Source organism: Eptesicus fuscus, chromosome 9, assembly GCF_027574615.1.
Source record: "Eptesicus fuscus isolate TK198812 chromosome 9, DD_ASM_mEF_20220401, whole genome shotgun sequence".
Classification (NCBI taxonomy): Eukaryota; Metazoa; Chordata; class Mammalia; order Chiroptera; family Vespertilionidae; genus Eptesicus; species Eptesicus fuscus.
The window spans coordinates 20,316,025-20,334,022 of NC_072481.1; the positions used below are offsets into that span (position 1 = coordinate 20,316,025).

At 41.1% G+C, this 17,998-nt stretch overlaps 1 protein-coding gene across 3 annotated transcripts; it reads right to left on the reverse strand.

Moving 5' to 3' along the window:
• Positions 1 to 2,013: 2,013 nt before the first annotated feature.
• On the reverse strand, positions 2,014 to 17,846 carry ZBTB8OS (zinc finger and BTB domain containing 8 opposite strand). 3 transcript variants are annotated; one of them, XM_008156996.3, is made up of 7 exons: positions 17,327 to 17,841; positions 11,539 to 11,563; positions 10,904 to 11,025; positions 10,601 to 10,683; positions 9,029 to 9,081; positions 6,636 to 6,672; positions 2,014 to 3,193 (listed from the first exon to the last, which is right to left on the reverse strand). In XM_008156996.3, the coding sequence occupies exons 1-7, from the start codon at positions 17,457 to 17,459 to the stop codon at positions 3,107 to 3,109; spliced, it is 540 nt and encodes a 179-aa protein (XP_008155218.1). In that variant the 5' UTR covers positions 17,460 to 17,841; the 3' UTR covers positions 2,014 to 3,106. The 3 variants fall into 3 exon arrangements, with proteins under 3 accessions (XP_008155218.1, XP_054576557.1, XP_027989165.1); XM_054720582.1 differs by having other exon boundaries at positions 17,323 to 17,469; XM_028133364.2 differs by lacking the exon at positions 9,029 to 9,081 and having other exon boundaries at positions 3,019 to 3,193; positions 17,327 to 17,846.
• Between the last annotated feature and the right edge of the window lie 152 nt (positions 17,847 to 17,998).

Below are 17,998 nucleotides of genomic sequence, written 5' to 3' on the forward strand. Positions count from 1 at the left end.
GTACTCACTAAGAAATCCTGTGCAGCAATGTATCCATAAATTTAAAATTCTAAGTATTTCACAGAGAGGATCCAGTATAGTAGGGATCAAGCAAGTGGGATAAGTCCAAATAGCTTCCAAGAAGTGAGTTTCCAGTTATGTTGAAAAAGGACAAGGTCACCAGGTGAGAATCTGGGTAAGACAGTAGACTAGTGGTTGCCCCCTAGTTTGGAGGGATGGGAGAGATGACTGCTTATAGTGGGCTTCTTTTTAGAAGAAAAAATGTTCTAAAATTGATTGTGGTGATGGTTGTATAACCAATACTAAAAACCACCAAATTGTACTTTAAATGGGATAATCATATGGTATGTGAATTATATCAATAAAGTTGTTATAAAAACGAGAAAGAATCTGAGCAAAAATTCAAAGGTAGGAACTGATGAGTTACAAGATCTTTGCTGGTGCACGTGGGTGGGCTGCACTGGTAGAGATCAGGAGAGGTCAGGGGGACAATGATAAAGGCAGAAACAAAGCTGCCCAATAATTTGTTCATATTTCTTCTCAATCTGATACAGCCCCTGAATGTTTCGTACCATGGGTTACATGGAATCAGTTAGGGACAATAAATGGAAGGGCAATTGGTTTGCATAAGGGGATGGGCAGAGCTTTTGAAAATAGATGCTCAACTTGGATGTTAAAAAGAAAACGATTAACACAGGAGACTTGGAGTAGAGAAGAGGGAGTGGCTGTTTGCCCTTCTAAATAAAGGGAGACCAGAATGGCACTGGCCACACCCCCTAAGCAAGCACTGTGGGCTTTTTTAAAATTAAGGAGAAAAAGGGGCTGTCAGCATTTATGCTTGCCTCAATAACAGTAATGAATACTAGCCCGAGTTTACTGAGCATTTACACATAGGCACTGTCATAAGAGCTTTATGTATAAACATTTATTTAATCCTCTCAACAACCCTGCAAGTACTATCATCACTACCTAAAATGAGGAAATTAAGGAAGAGAGATTAAGCAACATGCCCAAAGTGGAGTTACTAAAGTGGTGGAACCAGGACTTGAACCCATGATCTGGCTCGTTTGTGCTATTAATCACTACAACCCTAAAATAACATCAGCACAGTCGTGTTTAAACTCCACAGTTCCAAGTATCAGTCCAAGATGACGCCCTCCCTCTTCATTTACAAAACGATTCTTAACTATCCTAGGAAAGCTGGGGGTACTTGTATGCCAACTATAGTTTGATAAAATATTAATTTAAAAAAATGTGGTGAGGGGAGGAACCTAACTTCATATGTAAAGGGTAACATTCATTTTCCTTCTATGCAGTATCTTCATTTTAGCATATTTTAAAACAAACTAATTTTTTAAATAGTAATAAATTATTACTATTATACATTAAAAAGATATAATTTATATTGCATAATTACACCTTTTTACTGAGTCCCATTATCTAGCACTGTGGAAAGAGAAATGGCTGTGCTTTTTCTCCTAGTCAAGTTTGTAGCCTCCTTGGCTTACTACATCCCGAGAGGCCTTGCTCTAGATGTGGCTCTCCCACTGCCCTCATGGTATCCCCTTATTCATTTTCACAATCAACCCAAGTAGCCCAGGATGTACAAAAGGGTCCATGGAAAAAAGAGCTCCACCTCAGTCTGGAAACTCATTCTAACAAAGGAAAAGAGATTCCACACATTTTTTTTTGCTTGGAGATCCACAATCCAAATTTGAAAAATGTGTTTCATGGTTAAGAAGCACTACCCCAGTGATCCTGCTAGATATTAATTTGAAGAGCTTGCTTAGCCTTCCAATACCCAGGGAAAATAATGCAGTGCTCAAAGAGAACACTTAGAAAACTCACAATCTCTTCCTCTTAGGTCAAGTTCAACCTACTATAATGATATATGGCACCACGCAAATATCTTTTCTCATGTAAGTGTGAATAAATAACAACTTTGCAAACACCTGCATCACAGGAAAGAATACCTCAATTAACAGAATAATGTTGCAAATAAAACCAAAGCAGTTCCACTTTTTAGAAGTAATCTACTTTGAGAAGTTCAGATAATTTTATTTTACATTTTAAATATACTTTTATTGATTTCAGAGAGGGAGAGGTAGATAGAAACATCAATGATGAGAAATTACTGATTGGCTGCCTCCTGCACACCCCCTACTGGGGACTTAGCAGGCAACCCGGGCATGTGCCCCCACTGGTATCGAACCGTGACCTCCTGGTTCATAGGCTGATGCTCAACCACTGAGCCACCTTGGCTGGACAAAAGTTCAGATCAAAAAAAAAAAGTTCAGATCATTTTAAAGTTGTTTTCCTGGCCTCCTGTCTTCTCAGAAATGAAGAGCTTAAATAATTTTTAAAAACAAACAAAAAAATTAAAAATTTTCCCATTCTTCTCGAACTATAAATATACTGGCTTTAATATAAAATTACATGATAGAAGGGCCCATTTTTAAGGGCATTAAATTTTTCTTGTGGAGAAACAAGAAAATGTCAGTATATCAGTGTTTTAAAAAAAGTGAGATAGAAAATCAGGGCTCTTTCTAGAGAAGTCTCCCAATTGTTCAATTACAATTATTTCTTATAAGATATCCAACTGGAATACAGGATGGCTCTGTCCTACAACAATCTGAAATACAACCTCTTAATATACAAATAGAAAATATATGTCTTAACCAATTTGGAGGGAAAGCAAAATCTTGATTGTAAAATTATCATTTTTTATCCCAAAGTGGATCCGATAAGAGTGTGGAGGCTTGAGTCTCTCGGGCTGATGTTTACATCAATGATCCCCTTTGGGACCAGGCTGGAGGGCTGGCATTCCATTGGAAGGGTGTGAGGGACCTCCTGCTACAGAAGGAATTAATAAATAAGGAACCATACCTGCCACCTGAAGAATTCTTGAACATTTGAATATCTAGTTAGTACAGAACAAGACTATGCCTTGATTTTCCATTTGTGGGAAAGTCATACTTTAAGTCAAAAATTTCTGTTCTGCAAACCCAAACCATCATATATTGTCAGAGACTGTAGAATTTATATTATGGTATCTTCTCGAAAGGACGAGAAAAAAACAGTTCTGCATAGGAGTTTTTTCTTTGTCTTAAATGTCAATGATCACAAACACTTCTGGCTTCTCTTCAGTATAGACCTGCATGGCTGAATACGTTATTGCCTTGACTTCAGTTCCCTAAAGTTGGGGTTAGAGAAAAAACAAATAAGAAACAAAGGACAATGAAATCAGAATCATTAATTCTAACAACAATTGGCAGAAAGTCAAAATTTTATTATTATTATGGAAAAGTAAAAACAGTATCAAATTGGTTTAATATTATACATTGATCCAATAAAAAGAACAAGTACACAGTAGACAGAGCACTGAACTGGGGTTAAGAGATGGAACTCTAATCCTGGCTTTGATTCCACCTGGATATGGAAGCTGTCTGACCTCTTTGGGCATCAGCTTTTTTTATTTATCAAACTGGTTGAATCAAACAACACAAGTCTTCCTACTGTTTGCTCACGGCTCCTTAAAACTCCTCCTTGCAGTCTAACCCGGGCCCTAGGAACTCGGCTTATACTCTTCTCAGCTGCCAATACGCACTCTACATGGTAGGGTCCTTCTCTCTCCACATGTTTCTGACACATGACAACACACTGCCCCAGTTTAGAGCCACAGGATTTGATATTCTCTTAGTTCCTTCTAAAATAATTCTTAAAAAAAAAAAAAAAAGGAATAGTTTTGAACATTTTTTATTTATTGATTTTTGAGAGAGAGAAACATCAATGGTTGTTTCACTCATTTATGCATTCATTGGTTGATTGTTATATGTGCCCTGACCAGGGATTGAACCCAAAACTTTGGCATATCAGTATGATGCTCTAATCAACTGAGCTACCCGGCCAGGGCCCTCTACAATAATTCTGTGCATATCTAAATGTATCAGAGAATAGGGAACTGGCATTTGCTAGCTCTATGGCATCAAAGAAATTTGAAGATTTCAATGGATTTGAGTGGCACCCGAACCTCTGCTTTCCCCGCCCGCTCTGTCATAATCCCCTCAGGAAACAACTCAATCAAATTCAACTTTCTGCCTGTGGAAGCATCCACCATGCTGAATGGTCTCACCCTTAAAGTCTGTCCACAATTCTCAAAAGGCTACTCGGCACTGACCAGTAATCCTACTTTCTCACTCTGAAGCAACAGAAACTTCACATTCTTCACCTCTAGCCTCCCTCCTTTATTCTTATTCTCTCTCAATTATGCTTTCTAGAGAAAACAAGAGCAATCAATAAGAACTGACTCATCTTCCCCACATCAAAACTACCATCCAACTGTGTCTGTACTCCCACCAGCCTTTCCTCCTGTTATAATGGCCAGTCCCTGCTCCTATTAGGAGGCCAACTTCACTTCAACACTATCCCATACTCCCCCACTCCCCGCCCTTACCAAGTTAAGGTCTTTGCTCTGAAATCATTCTCTCCCTCTCCAGCATGATCAATTTTCCTCAATATACTAGATCATTTCCACTTAGCATGCAATGATGCTACAAAACCTCCTGGTTAACACAAGATGAGGCACAAAACTTCCTTACTAGCCACATCCCCCTCTAGTTAGTACTGTTCTATCCTTTTGTTTCTCCTTTCTGCAAACTTCAAAATAACTTTCTCAATATACTGCATCCATTTTCTCACCTCTCATTCCTTCTATGACCCACCCCAAATATTTATGCAAATATTCGGTGATAGTTAATCTATGGTCAATCCACAATCCTTACCTTACTCAACCTTTGCGCAGCCTCAAGAGCATTAGATACCTGGTTTCTAGGGCAGCCCTGTTCTCTTGCTCCCTCTCAGAAGGCTCTTCTCCTCCCTCATTTCCTTTTTGGCTCTTTCTCTTCCAAACTCAGTGCCTAGGGCTCAGTCTTCTCTCTTACTCCCTTTTTGGTAATTTTTTTCCTAGTCCTATGGCTATAAGTATTATCTATTCAATGATGATTCCTAAATCTGTATCTCTAGACACATCCATCTCCTGAAAAAGTCATTCTATAGGCAAAGCCTATTATCTGATATCTCCATTTGGATGTCTAATAAACATCTCCTTTATAACATGTTCCCAAAAATCCACTGTGCCACTATGTTTGTATTATAAACATAATGTTTTCAACTCACACACTCCCCTCTGCTGGTTTTTCATTTTATGCTACTCTCTCCTGAGGCTCCTGCACCAGGCTTCATTCCATTACATTATGGTTGAAGAAATGAGACTAGATTTCCTAGTCACCTCCAACTAATTTAGAACTCCTTGATCTAAACACAGGGTCAGCAAACCAAAAATCACAGGCCAAATCGACCTACCACATGTTTTTTGTACAGACCCATGAACTAAAAATGGCTTTTACATTTCTAAATGATTGGGGGGAAAAACAAAAGGAGTATTTCACAACATTTGAAAATGATGTGAAATTCAAGTTTCAATTCATTCATTTATGTTTTGTCAGTGCTGCTGCAGTGTTAAAATAGAAGAGGTGAAGAGTGGTTCTTCCAATGTTCTCCGCCCACAAAGCTTAAAACATCTGGCCCTTTACAGGAAAATTTTGCCTGCCCTATTCCAATAGACTTAACTAATACAGAGTGAAGCCACACAGATTGGCAAATACAGAATCTAGAGAAGCAGAGGTAGAAAGTCCTTTAGAGAACATCTAGTCCAAAACCTTCTTTACAGAGGAAGAAGTCAAAGCTTGAAAAGGCAAAGGGACTTACTTTTTTTTGGTTTATTTGTTAATCCTCACCCAAAGATATTTTTCTATTGATTTTAGAGGGAGTGGAAGGGGGGAGGGATAGAAGGAGAGAGAGAAAAACATCCTGTGAAAAAGACACATCGATTGGTGCCTCCTGACGTGCCTCAACCAGCGCTGGGGGTCAAACCTGCAACCCAGGTATGTGCCCTCAACTGGGAATGGAACCTATGATCCTTCAGTGCGCAGGCAGATGCTCTAACCACTGAGCACACTGGCCAGGGTGGGACTTAAAACTTTTAACCTTTTGCACTCGGATGTCGAGTGTGACTCGACACGGTTAGCATCGGTAGCAGCTCGAGAAAAAAGCAAGCGAGTGCAAACGGTTAAGTCCCACAATAATCAATAACAAACCTGCCCCTAGAACCCAAGTGCTGACTTTTTTTTTTTGTTAATCCTCACCTGAAGATACTTTTTTCCATTGATTTTTAGAGAGTGGAAGGGAGCGAGGGAGGGAAGAAGGAGGAGGAGGAGGAGGAGGAAGAGGAGGAAGGAAGAGAGAAACATTGACATGAGAGATAGAGCAATTGGTTGCCTCCCGCACAGCCCGACATGTGCCCTTGACCAGGAATCAAACTCGAGACCTTTGGTATGGGCCAACACTCTAACCATTAAGCTTCACTGGCCAGGGCACAAGTGCTAATTCTAAATCCATCAAATCAGATCTGTGAAATCAGTGTTTTAACATAATATGTCCAGATAGGTCAAAGACAGCTGAGAAAAACTTATCACTTTACACCAATTTATTAGAATTCATTGAAGTTTACTATCACATACACCAAATTTTATGGTTAGAAAGTATAAAATGTTTTAGTGGCTGGATTAAAAACATACCTGAGGATGCTTGGACAATGAGAATTCTTCTCCCCACCTTGAAAAGGAAAATTAAAACATGATTAAAATTACCCAAATTTAGTATTTGTTCTCTCTTTACATATTTTAAAACAATCCTTACAAATATAGTTAAGATACTAGAAAGCCAAGAGATGGAAGGAGTATTAATTTGTTTGACTGCTAGCAGATACAGCTACTGAGGGACTTATGTGCAACAGCCATTTCAACAAAGTTGATAGTTAAACTAAAAAACAGTGCCCTAGTATAGTGTACATAAGTAGACTCTCAACAAACACTCTGTAGTTAATCCAAAATTTTCACTGTACTCAAGGCTAAAAACTAATTAAATATCACCTCCCCCTTGGGAAAGCAAAATATAGTAGATTCTTTAAGACAGTCTGAATTTGGTTTGCATTTTGTAATTTTCAAAAAAATATCCATGGTCTGTAGATAGAAGGCCCTACAAAGGTACTCACTCTCCTAGAACTTGGCTGGAAGTATTCTCTCTCCCTTCTACACTAATGCTGAAGATCACAGTTACAGAAGCAGTAGCAGTAGTAGAAAGAGTTAAGTTTTAAAACTCTGTTCAACTATTTATTAGCTAAGTACCCTGGACAAGTCTATTCCCTCACCCTAAAAAAAGAGGTATTAAGTCCACTTGGTGTGGCTCAGTGGTTGAGTGTCGACCCATGAGCCAAAAGGTCATTGGTTCAATTCCGTCAGGGCACATGCCCGGGTTGCAGATTAGATCCCCAAGAAGGGGTGTGCAGAGGCAGCTGATTGATGTTTTTCTCTTTCATTGATGTTTCTATCGCTCTATCCCTCTCCCTTCCTCTCTAAAATCAATAAATTTCTAAAAAGAGGAGTTAATAAAAGACTTCACTTTACAAAAAGAAACATAAAAATAAAATTCAACATGAAATGGAAAAGATAGGCTTTACATAAAAATAATACAAAAGATATTGAGTGACTGAAGAAACTTGGGAAATACCAAGGCAATTAAAGTGACCTAATCAAGAGTTCACAAAATCTGGAGGAAAAGAATCCTATCTAATAAAGAGGAAATATGCTAATTGACCCTCACACCATCACAAATATGGCAATGAGGGAATATGCTAATTGACTGTCCCGCCCTCAAAGATGGTGGTACCCACAGCCAATAAGGAGGGAATATGTTAATTGACTGCCCCACCCTCTAAGATGGCGGCGCCCACAGCCACAAGATGGTGGCGCCCAGTCCCCTTACCCCCGTTGGGGCGCCTGCCTCCGGAGTTCCCAAGTCCACTCAGCCCCCCAGCTGCCCAGGGCTGGCCCGAGGCGCAGGTAACCAGGGCTGGCCGAGGCTTGTGCTGTGGCAGTAACAGCAGCAGAGGTGTGATGGGGCATTGCCTTCCCCTGATCGCCGGGTCGCCTCCTGCCCCTGAGGGCTCCCGGACTGTGAGAAGGGGCAGGTTGGGCTGAGGGACCGCCCCCCCCCTCCAGTGCATGAATTTTCATGCACCAGGCCTCTAGTAATTTAATAGAAGAAACTGGTTTGAATGGAGTACAGGTGTGAGGATCTGAGAAAAGACAAATCAGTTTCCCATCACCAAGCTAGGCTTTATGCAAATATCTGTGCCAACTAGCAATTATGTATTTTTCATGCTAAAAATCAACAAATTGGCCCAGCCAGTGTGACTCAGTGATTGAGTGTCAACCCATGAACCAGGTTCAGTTCCTGGTCAGGGCATATGTCGGGGCTGCAAGCTCGATCCCCAGTAGGGGGTGTGCAGGAGGCAGCCGATCAATGATTCTCTGTCATCCTTGATGTTTCTATCCTTCTCTCCCTCTCCATTTCTCTCTGAAATCAATTAACAAATGATAATTTAAAAATAAAATAATTATAAAATAAAGGTCACATGCAGGGGATTAAAGATTTTTAAAAAACCAACAAATTGGACCCAGCCCAAGTGGCTCAGGTGGTTGAGCATTGTCCTGTGCATTGAAAGGTTGCTGGTTCGATACTCAGGGCAAAGACCTGGTTTGGGGGTTTGATCCCTGGTTGGGGAGCATACAGAAGGCAATGGAAGGATGTTTTTCTCTCACTTTGCTGTTTCTCTCTCTCTCTCTCCTTCCCTCCTCCCTTACCTCTCCCTAAGCATGTCCTTGGGTGAGGATTAAAAAAAAATCAACAAATTGGGAATCAGGCTTAAATTAAACCAAGTTTGTTCTGACAAGTTTCGGCCTCCAAAGTTCTCCCTCCTAAGTCTCTAACAAAGCTTAACTAATTGAAAAGCCCCTACCTACTAGGATGCAATTGGTCCTCTGACTTTTCTATCTTCCTGTCTGGTAAGTTCAGTGAAGAATATAAGTTAACATCTTTCATGACTTGCTAGTTAGATTTTCAAACTTACCCAATTGACCGTAATTTGAAATTTACTTGATCAAGACTAAGTACTTTCACTTCCTAAAGAGAAGAAAAAAAAAATTACTTTAATGTTTTAAAATGATCATTACAGACCATCTGCCAAACACACTTCTAGGTTATCACCTCTTCTACATAAAACAGCATACAACTTCTATGATGCAAAGAAAATCAAAACGTTAACAAATATAGAATTATAAACTAAAATATATTTCATGGAGATAATGTTTTATTTGTACACTAGAGGCCCGATGCACGAAAATTCATGCAAGAGTAGGCCTTCCTTCCCCCGGCTGCTGGCACCGGCTTCCCTTTGGCACCTGGGACCCGGGCTGCTTCGCTCCGGCCCTGGCTTTTTCCGGAAGGACATTTGGTCTAATTAGCATATTACCCTTTTATTATTATAGCTATTCAAGGGGGTACTCTTGAAAATGTACAATCTAAACAATTGAGTCAAAAGAATTCTTCTGTAAGATAGAGGATGACATAAGATTTTAATCACTCTCAGTCTATTTTTTTTCAATTTTATTGAGATATAATTGAAGAACTCTCAGCCTATTTTTATGTAATATTGTAGGCATCTGAACTCTGTAAGATGAATGACCCAGATGGAAGGGTATAAGCTGGTAAGGGAGAGGATGAAGGAATTATGGAAGCAAGATAACAATGATGTGCGCTAGATAACAACGATGCTGGCGAGGTGTTCCCTTCTAGAGATTGATGGCTACAAGCAATTTCCATCTGGCCTTTCCTTTTTCACATTAAGGAAAACTAAAAGCACCAATTTTTAAACTTAGGCCAACAGGGCAGAGCTGCTAAATTTCAAATGGGGCAAAAAGAACATAGAAATGGACATAAATATAGCTCAAACTTGGGAGACATAAAAAGTGTCAATAAAGACAGTAGGTACTTTTTTTTTATTATTATTGATTTTTTACAGAGAGGAAGGGAGAGGGATAGAGAGGTAGAAACATCGATGAGAGAGAAACATCGATCAGCTGCCTCCTGCACATCCTCCATAGGAGATGTGCCCGCAACCAAGGTACATGCCCTTGACCGGAATCGAACCCGGGACCCTTCAGTCTGCAGGCCGAGGCTCTATCCCCTGAGCCAAACCAGTAGGTACATTCTTATCACATAATCCTGATTAGTGACATATATAATAAGAGATCAGCCCAGCTGCTGTGACTCAGTGGTTGAGCATCCACCCATGAATCAAGAGTCAGGGCACATGCCTGGATTGCGGGTGTGATCCCCAGTAGGGGGTGTGTAGGAGGCAGCCAATCAATGCTTTCTACCTCTTTCTCCCTAAAAAACCAATAAAAACATTTATAAATAAATAAATAAATAAATACAAATGGCATATACATAGGCAAACTCAGGTTAACCAAGAAGAGCCTATGGCCATTATAATCATTATAATCTCTGCAAATCAATATCATCATTACATATCTATATGGCATGGTTTACATCACAAGTTCTACTTTAAATCACTTGTTCTATTTTAAAACATGAACTAAGAACCCATTTGCTCAGTTAAAAATGAAAACTCCTTGCTTACCCGGGGTATGAAGAATTCATCAGCACTGAACTTATAAAGCCACTCATCCAAAAAGTGAAACAGAAGAGACTGCAAATCATCTCCTACACAGAATCAAAGAGAAATATAATAATACGATGCTTAATAATTCTCATCTCCAATAACTTGTTCGAATTTAAAAGTGCAATGAATTTCTTAGGCAAACTGAGAGAGGAAGAACAAGCTCATAATCAATTTGTTGTTCTCAGTGTGAACATATTCTGAAATTATGCAGAATACTGCACACTTGTATAACAATTTCTTCCTTGTAAACAAACTGGTTACCTTGTGTTTCTACTTCTATTGCTTGGAGGGGCTCCACTGTGTCAATATCTGTCATGTAACCAAACATGGCCATTGCACATTGCTCGAAAGCTTCCTCCAGAGTATCTCCCCATGCATGTAACCTAAAGAAATACATTCATGCCCTGAGTAACATAATCCACTGCAAGAGAGAAAACCTGACAGCAAAGTCAAAATAATATCAATATGAAAAATACAAAAACCAAAGGCCTCAAATCAACTTGACAGCACTGAAACTGGGTGCTAGTAAACCACCATTTTCACTTTCAAAAGTAACCAAAACAAGAGAAAAATTAAAACTGGGGACAAGATTAAAACATCAGCCTTCTTGCCCTGGCCGGTTGCACAACAGTTAGAGCGTCAAGCATCAGCCTGCAGACTGAAAGGTCGCGGGGTCAAGGGCATGTAACTTGGTTGCAGATTCTCCAGCCCCAGTAGGGGCACTTACTGCAGGCAACCAATCAATGTGTCTCCCTCATGTTGATGTTCCTCTCCCTCCCTCCCACTCTTTCTAGAAATCAATAGAAAAAATATCCTTTGGTGAGGATTAAAAACAAAACATCAGCTTTCTTGTGTAAGTACATGGTTTTAAAAGCATAAACTCCAGCTATACTCACTGGACATCCGCTGTATGGTCCAAATCTGAGGAAGAGAATGAAAAACACTTGTAAATAACTAAACTTGACCTGCTAATCACAAGAAAAGAACCCTAATTCATTATTAAGTACATCAACCTTAAAAAGAGAGAAAATGTGGGCAGATCACACCTTTTGCTATCCATTTACATAAAAGTTAATTGCTTTAATAAGGGTTATTTTTAAAATTTCTTCTAAGCATTTACAGTTGTTATTCTGTTAATATGAATTAAATAAATAGCTAAAGAACTAATAGCAAGCTCCCACTGGATTTGTTATCTCAACATTTCAGTCTATTCTTCATTCATATTATGACTTCCATCAATTCTTTCCACTTAGGATCACAGAATATTTGGGGTAGAAGAAGTCTTGGAGATCATTTAATATATAATTCCTTCACTTACAAGAAAAACCCTGAAATATAGAGATTGTGTGACTTTTTCAGGACTACACTGTTGATTAGAGGTAGAGTTGGGACTAGAATTGAGATTTTTCAACTTCCAATTTAGTGCTGTGTAAACCATAACACCATCTTCCAGTGGCACTCAAGGTTCAAACTCATCTCTAATTCACTCAGATACATTACTGAGGACTTAATATGTTTCAGGCACCAAGGAGCTCATGACCAGCAAAGACGACAGTTTAAAATAAAATGACTAGTGTTAACTCTAGAGAAATGAAGCATATATTCACAAAACGACATGAGAATATTCACAGCAATTTTATTCCCCCAAATTAAAAACCCAATGTCTGTCAAGAGAACAAATAACACAAACTGAGGAATACAAAGCAGTACTCCTCAGCAATAAAAAAGTGTGGCCCTAGCCGGTTTGGCTCAGTGGATAGTGTTGGCCCTCAGACTGAAGGGTCCTGGGTTCGATTCCAGTCAAGGGCATGTACCTTGGTTGCAGGTTCCCCGGCCCTAGCTGGGTGCGTGCAGGAGGCAACCAATCAATGTGTTTCTCTCACATCAATGTTTCTCCTTGTCTCTCCCTCTCCCTTCAAATCAATGGAAAAATATCCTCGGGTGAGAATTAAAAACAACAAAAAGTGTGAACTACTAATACTATATTATTAACAGGAACCTCAAAAATGTTAAGTAGCCGAAACCGGTTTGGCTCATGGATAGAGCGTCGGCCTGTGGGCTGAAAGGTCCCAGGTTCGATTCCGGTCAAGGGCATGTACCTGCAGGGGTTGTGCAAGAGGCAGCTGATCGATGTTTCTCTAATCGATGTTTCTAACTCTCTATCTCTCTCTTCCTCTCTGTGAAAAATCAATAAAAAATGTTAAGTAAAAATTGCAGAACTCTCAGAACCTAACAACTCCATCTACACTCTGCACTAAGAGACATGGCCAAACTTGAGTATGGCTTCTAGCAGCATAAAGTCACCCAACTACCTAGAATTATACACGTCACCCCTACCCATGCCCCCCCATTACAATGTCTGCTTGAGAAAGTGAAAGACAGTCTGAAGAATTTACTGTTCATTCTAGCCAACACCTGACCATAGGCCCTTGAACTCCATTGCTTAGAGCATTTACTAAAATGGGCTTATGTTATGAATATTTATCTCTTACAGCTCAGAAGTGTCTTTCTCAAGGACTCCACAGTCATTCCTTTGAAATGTAATCACCAGGAAGGACTCTCTCTGTGGGAGGATAGAATCCTCACTTTGACAACTGCCAGCAAGCAAACACTGCTGGCCTAATTGAATTTACACTGACCCAACCTTTTGTAATTTTTCACTTCTCAGTCTCTACTCAGCTCTCCCCTCTTCCTCCTCCCTTGTTCTCCCTTTAAAAGGCCCAATCAACTCTGCACAAATCAGAATGGAGCTCAGGTCTTTCTCCTACTGCCAGTAGTTACTAAATAGTATCCATTCATCACTTTAACGTCTGGCTTTGTTTATCTTTAATACTGAGTGAATAAGCCAGATATTAAAGAATCTATACTGTGATTCCACTTATATGAGACTCTAAAACAAGCAATAGTAAGCTACGACAGATATCAGAACAGTGTCTACATCAAGGTACAGAAGAAGGGCCTGGGGCAGTGATGGGCAACCTTTTGAGCTTGGTGTGTCAAACTTCGCCAAAAAACTGAGCATAACTCGGGTAGTGTGTCACTTTGAGGAAAAAACTAACTCCAAGACTCTAGTCGCAAATGTTTCATCCTCAGGAGCAGCAAATGTTTCATCCTTGGCATGCGGCCGTGTGTCATCAGAAATTGCTACGCGTGTCAGTGCTGACACGCGTGTCATAGGTTCGCCATCACTGGCCTAGGGCACTCACTGGAAAGGAGCAAAAGGGAACTTTCTAGAGTGATGGAAATGTTCTAGCCTTTTGCACTCGGATGTCGAGTGTGACTCGACACGGTTAGCATTAGAATAAAGGAATCGAGAAAAAAGCAAGCGAGTGCAAAGGGTTAAAGCTTGATTGGGATGTTGGTTACACAGTGTATCTGAGTATCAAAATTCAATGGGCTTTATTTTACACTTCAGATCTCAGTATCTTTATTATATGTAAAGTATACCTCAATTAAAAAACAAACATTTTAAACAGATAGATTGCTATAGGGCAGTGGTTCTCAAATTTTTTGGTCTTAGGACCCTTTAATGATTGAGGACCCCAAAAAGCTTTTTTTAATGAGTTGTACCTGGCAATATTAACCACACTAGAAATTTTAACTGAAGAAAATTTTAAATACTTATTAATTTAAAAATAACAGTAAGCAGACAGCTCTGGAAGCAGAGAGCACAGAGTGAAGGTCACTCTGTGGAGCAGACAGGTGATGTTCGGGAATGTGGCCACGGAATTCACTAAGGAGCAGAGAGAATGCCTGCATCAGCTCAGAGGGACTTGCACAGGGATGTGATGTTGGGAAAATCACATCCCTGCTCTCCCTGGATGAGGAGCTCCTAGGCACAGAGTCCAATAACCATTCCAACTCACATCCCCCTAAGTGACATTATCAGACACAGAACCTGTTTTCTAGCTGCAAAGACAAGCCTCTTAACCATGATGCTATATGAACAAAGGTATTCAGTTTCATACTTAAGTCTTCAACATCTGTACTTATCGTTGCTGATGTCCTTTGCCATTTTAAATGGTTTTATCCTCATAATTAATTGTGACTGTGGCAATTCATAATTATGTCTATAAATTTATTTTATATGCCAATATTACCTATGACTAAATACTTAAGAGATGCAAATAAGATGAAAATGCACTGACTACCATACAATTATGTAAGAAAGATTATCCAAGACTAAGTGTTGCGTTTATAGGGGCCAGAATGGCTCAATATTCTGATGATCACAGAAGATGCATTTGTCCTCACCCCAGGAACAAGTGTACAATAGTAGTAAACACCGAAATCTTTGTACCATAATATGGTGGACTAATCTTTGAGTTTTGAATTATGTATGAGAGACAAAACACTGTAAGCTAGAGGCTAAATTATTGATTATCCTATATAATAAAAGACTAATACTCAAATTGTCCCCTCGACCGGGAGTTCAACTGGGAGTTTGACCAGGGGGCGGGGTGGCTGGCCAACCGCCCAAGGCCCCTCCCCCCTGCCCTGCTGCCATCCTGGCCCAATTGGCCCCTGGGATGGGCCGGTCAGACCCCACCCAGGCCTCTAGTATCTATATATATTTAAAAGGCTAAGCGACCATCTCATCCGAAACAACTGAATGGACAACCGAACAGGCTGTGTGCGATGACCAGGCCGGCAGGGGGGTTAGTGAGGGGCGACTAATCGACTGAGCAGCAGGCTGCATGGGGCAACCAGGCCAGCAGGGGGGGCAGTTGGGGGCAACCAGACCGGCAGGGGGCAGCAGTGAGGGGTGACCAGGCCAGCAGAGGGGGGCAGTGAGGGGCGACCAGGTTGGCGGGGGGGCGGTGGGAGGGGACGGACGGACAGTTGGGAGCGATTAGGTAGGCAGAGGTGGGCCGTTGGGGGTGATCAGGCAGGCAAGCAAGCAGTTAGGAGCCAGTGGTCCTGGATTGTGAGAGGGATGTCCGACAAAGAGTCCCGGATTGGAGAGGGTGCAGGCTGGGCTGAGGGGGACACCTCCTCCCTGCACGAATTTCGTGCACTGGGCCTCTAGTATGATATAATTGATTAACAATGAAGGATTATGTGACAAAAAATAAAAAAAAATATGTGTATTCTATTTAACATTAATTGCATATTTTATGAAAAATAAAACTATTTTGAAAATACTTAGAAAAGTATCACTAATTAGCATTTTTGCAAATATTTTAATGACTGACTTTCAATGTGTTGATTTAGGTGGAGAACACAAAACCCAACCTCACAGATATGCAGAAATAAAGGGAGGAATATTTTAATAGCTTTTCAAAAAACTCTATGTAGTCTCCCTTAATGTTACATCAAAACTAGAAAAGGCCCAGCCTGTGTGACTCAGTGTTTGAGTCTCCACCCATGAATCAGGAAGTCACAGTTCAATTCTGGGTCAGGGCACTGCCTGGGTTGCAGGATACCCTGTAGGGGGCGTGCAGGAGGAAGCCCACTGATGATTCTCATCTTGATGTTTCTCTCTCTCCTTTCCTCTCTCTGAAGTCAATAAAAATAATTAAAAAATAAAAGAAACTAGAAACGTGGTAGTTTTTTAAAGGTTGGTTAACAATGTCAAATCCGAGGCTGTAACAATGAACTCACTCTATCTTGTGTTTTAATAAAGTCTGTAGCTACTGGGAAACTGATGGCAGATACAAGTTTTCCACATTTTAATTTCACTTGCAAGCTTGAATTTTACCAATGCCAACAAACATTGTGTAATTTTCCTTGATGGAATGAATCACTTTATTTTCAAGAAAACATCTGCCCAAATACTCATGTCTGAATAACAATGGTATTGATGGGGAAAATAAGACATTTTTTTTTTTTGGGGGGGGGACGCTAGCAATCTGAATCTGTGCCAGTAACCTAATGTACATTCTTGACAGCCTATAATTAAGTCACTGCCCCTTTCTCCACAATCTGGTCTAGCAAGACCAGTTTTCCTAATTACTCCCAATTTACAAAGGGGCCACAAACAAAGAATGTAACAGCTTAGCTACAGGAGAGGTCACTGACACCACCCAGACCAGGCATTTAGATACAATCTAACTTCCCCTCTAACTGCCTCGAGGGGCTGTGGGGGCGCCCCCCACCACAAAAGCCTGGTAGTTAGGAAACAGAAAACAAAGAAACCAAAGGGTATAAAGAGAAAGCTTCCTCCATACTGGCTTACTCAGGATTTGGAGAACTGACCCCCTGAGTCACTGTACCAGTACATGTGAAACATCTGAAAATAAATGGGTTTATCCTGGACGTCCAAGTACTCCTGTGTATTTTTCGGTCGCCTGGTAAATTCTGTAACAGTATGTCTTTCAGTTACTCTTTTGAGAAAAAATGTTGTTCTGTGAAAAAAAGTTCTCGGAGTCCTCTAACCTAGCCACACTCTAGCCCACTGTTGGGATCTACAAGGGGGCGACAAATCCACGCAATCGCCTGAAAATACGGTTATCTTTAGAATACACTAGAATTCCCACAAGACAAATGTGATTAGGCATATGTAGAAAAAGTTCAGGAGATTGTCAAAGTGGGAGCCCCGCTTTCCCGACTCTGCCTCCCCGAACAAGTACCAATGAGACTACAACCCGGGGCGAAATGGGATCGCGCCTGAAGCACCGAACGCAGAAAAGTGTAAGCGAGGCCAGAAGGCAAGGAGATGAAAGGAGCGAGCCACATACTCACACTCGTACTTCCGACTGACTGGAGGATACTTGGCCTTGGTCGCCTTCTGCTTCTCATTCAAATTGTAGTCCCGAATGTCTTCCTCTTCCTGCGCCATGACTGCAGCCTGGGACGTGCCACTTCCGCCTTTCATCAGGAGGACTTCGGTCCTGATTTATAACTTCCGCTCTAGACTCCGCCCCTTGGCGTGCACCCTTAAAGCACCAGGACGTCTCAGGGACTTACTTTATCCTAAGGCTTCCGATTTAGGCCTCCTCCTTTGAAGCACATCTTTAAAAAGTCAGGGCCCCATTTTCTGGGCTTGCGCCATCAGTGGTTCTAAGGGCTAAGGAAACAACTAAAGGGGAGGATCTGCGGAGTAAGGGACACTTGAATTAGACACTTCTAGGTCTCAGCGATAGAAGCCTTTTGTGGTACCTCGGTTGATAACTACTAGACTGGAAAGAACCCAAGGCTTCTCATCTGAGTACTTTGAAGGGGTCGTTAGCGGAACAGCTTTTAAGAAAATGGCTGCCCCCGGGAGAGTGCGGACTAAACCGCTCACGTGACCCTGATGGGAGGGGGGGGGGGCGCACGCCCACCAGCCCTGCGCGCGCGCAATCGAAGGAAGTCGGCTCCCGGCCGGGAGGGGGGAGGGTAGGAGCGAAGCGTGCGCCTCCGCTCCGCGGAGAG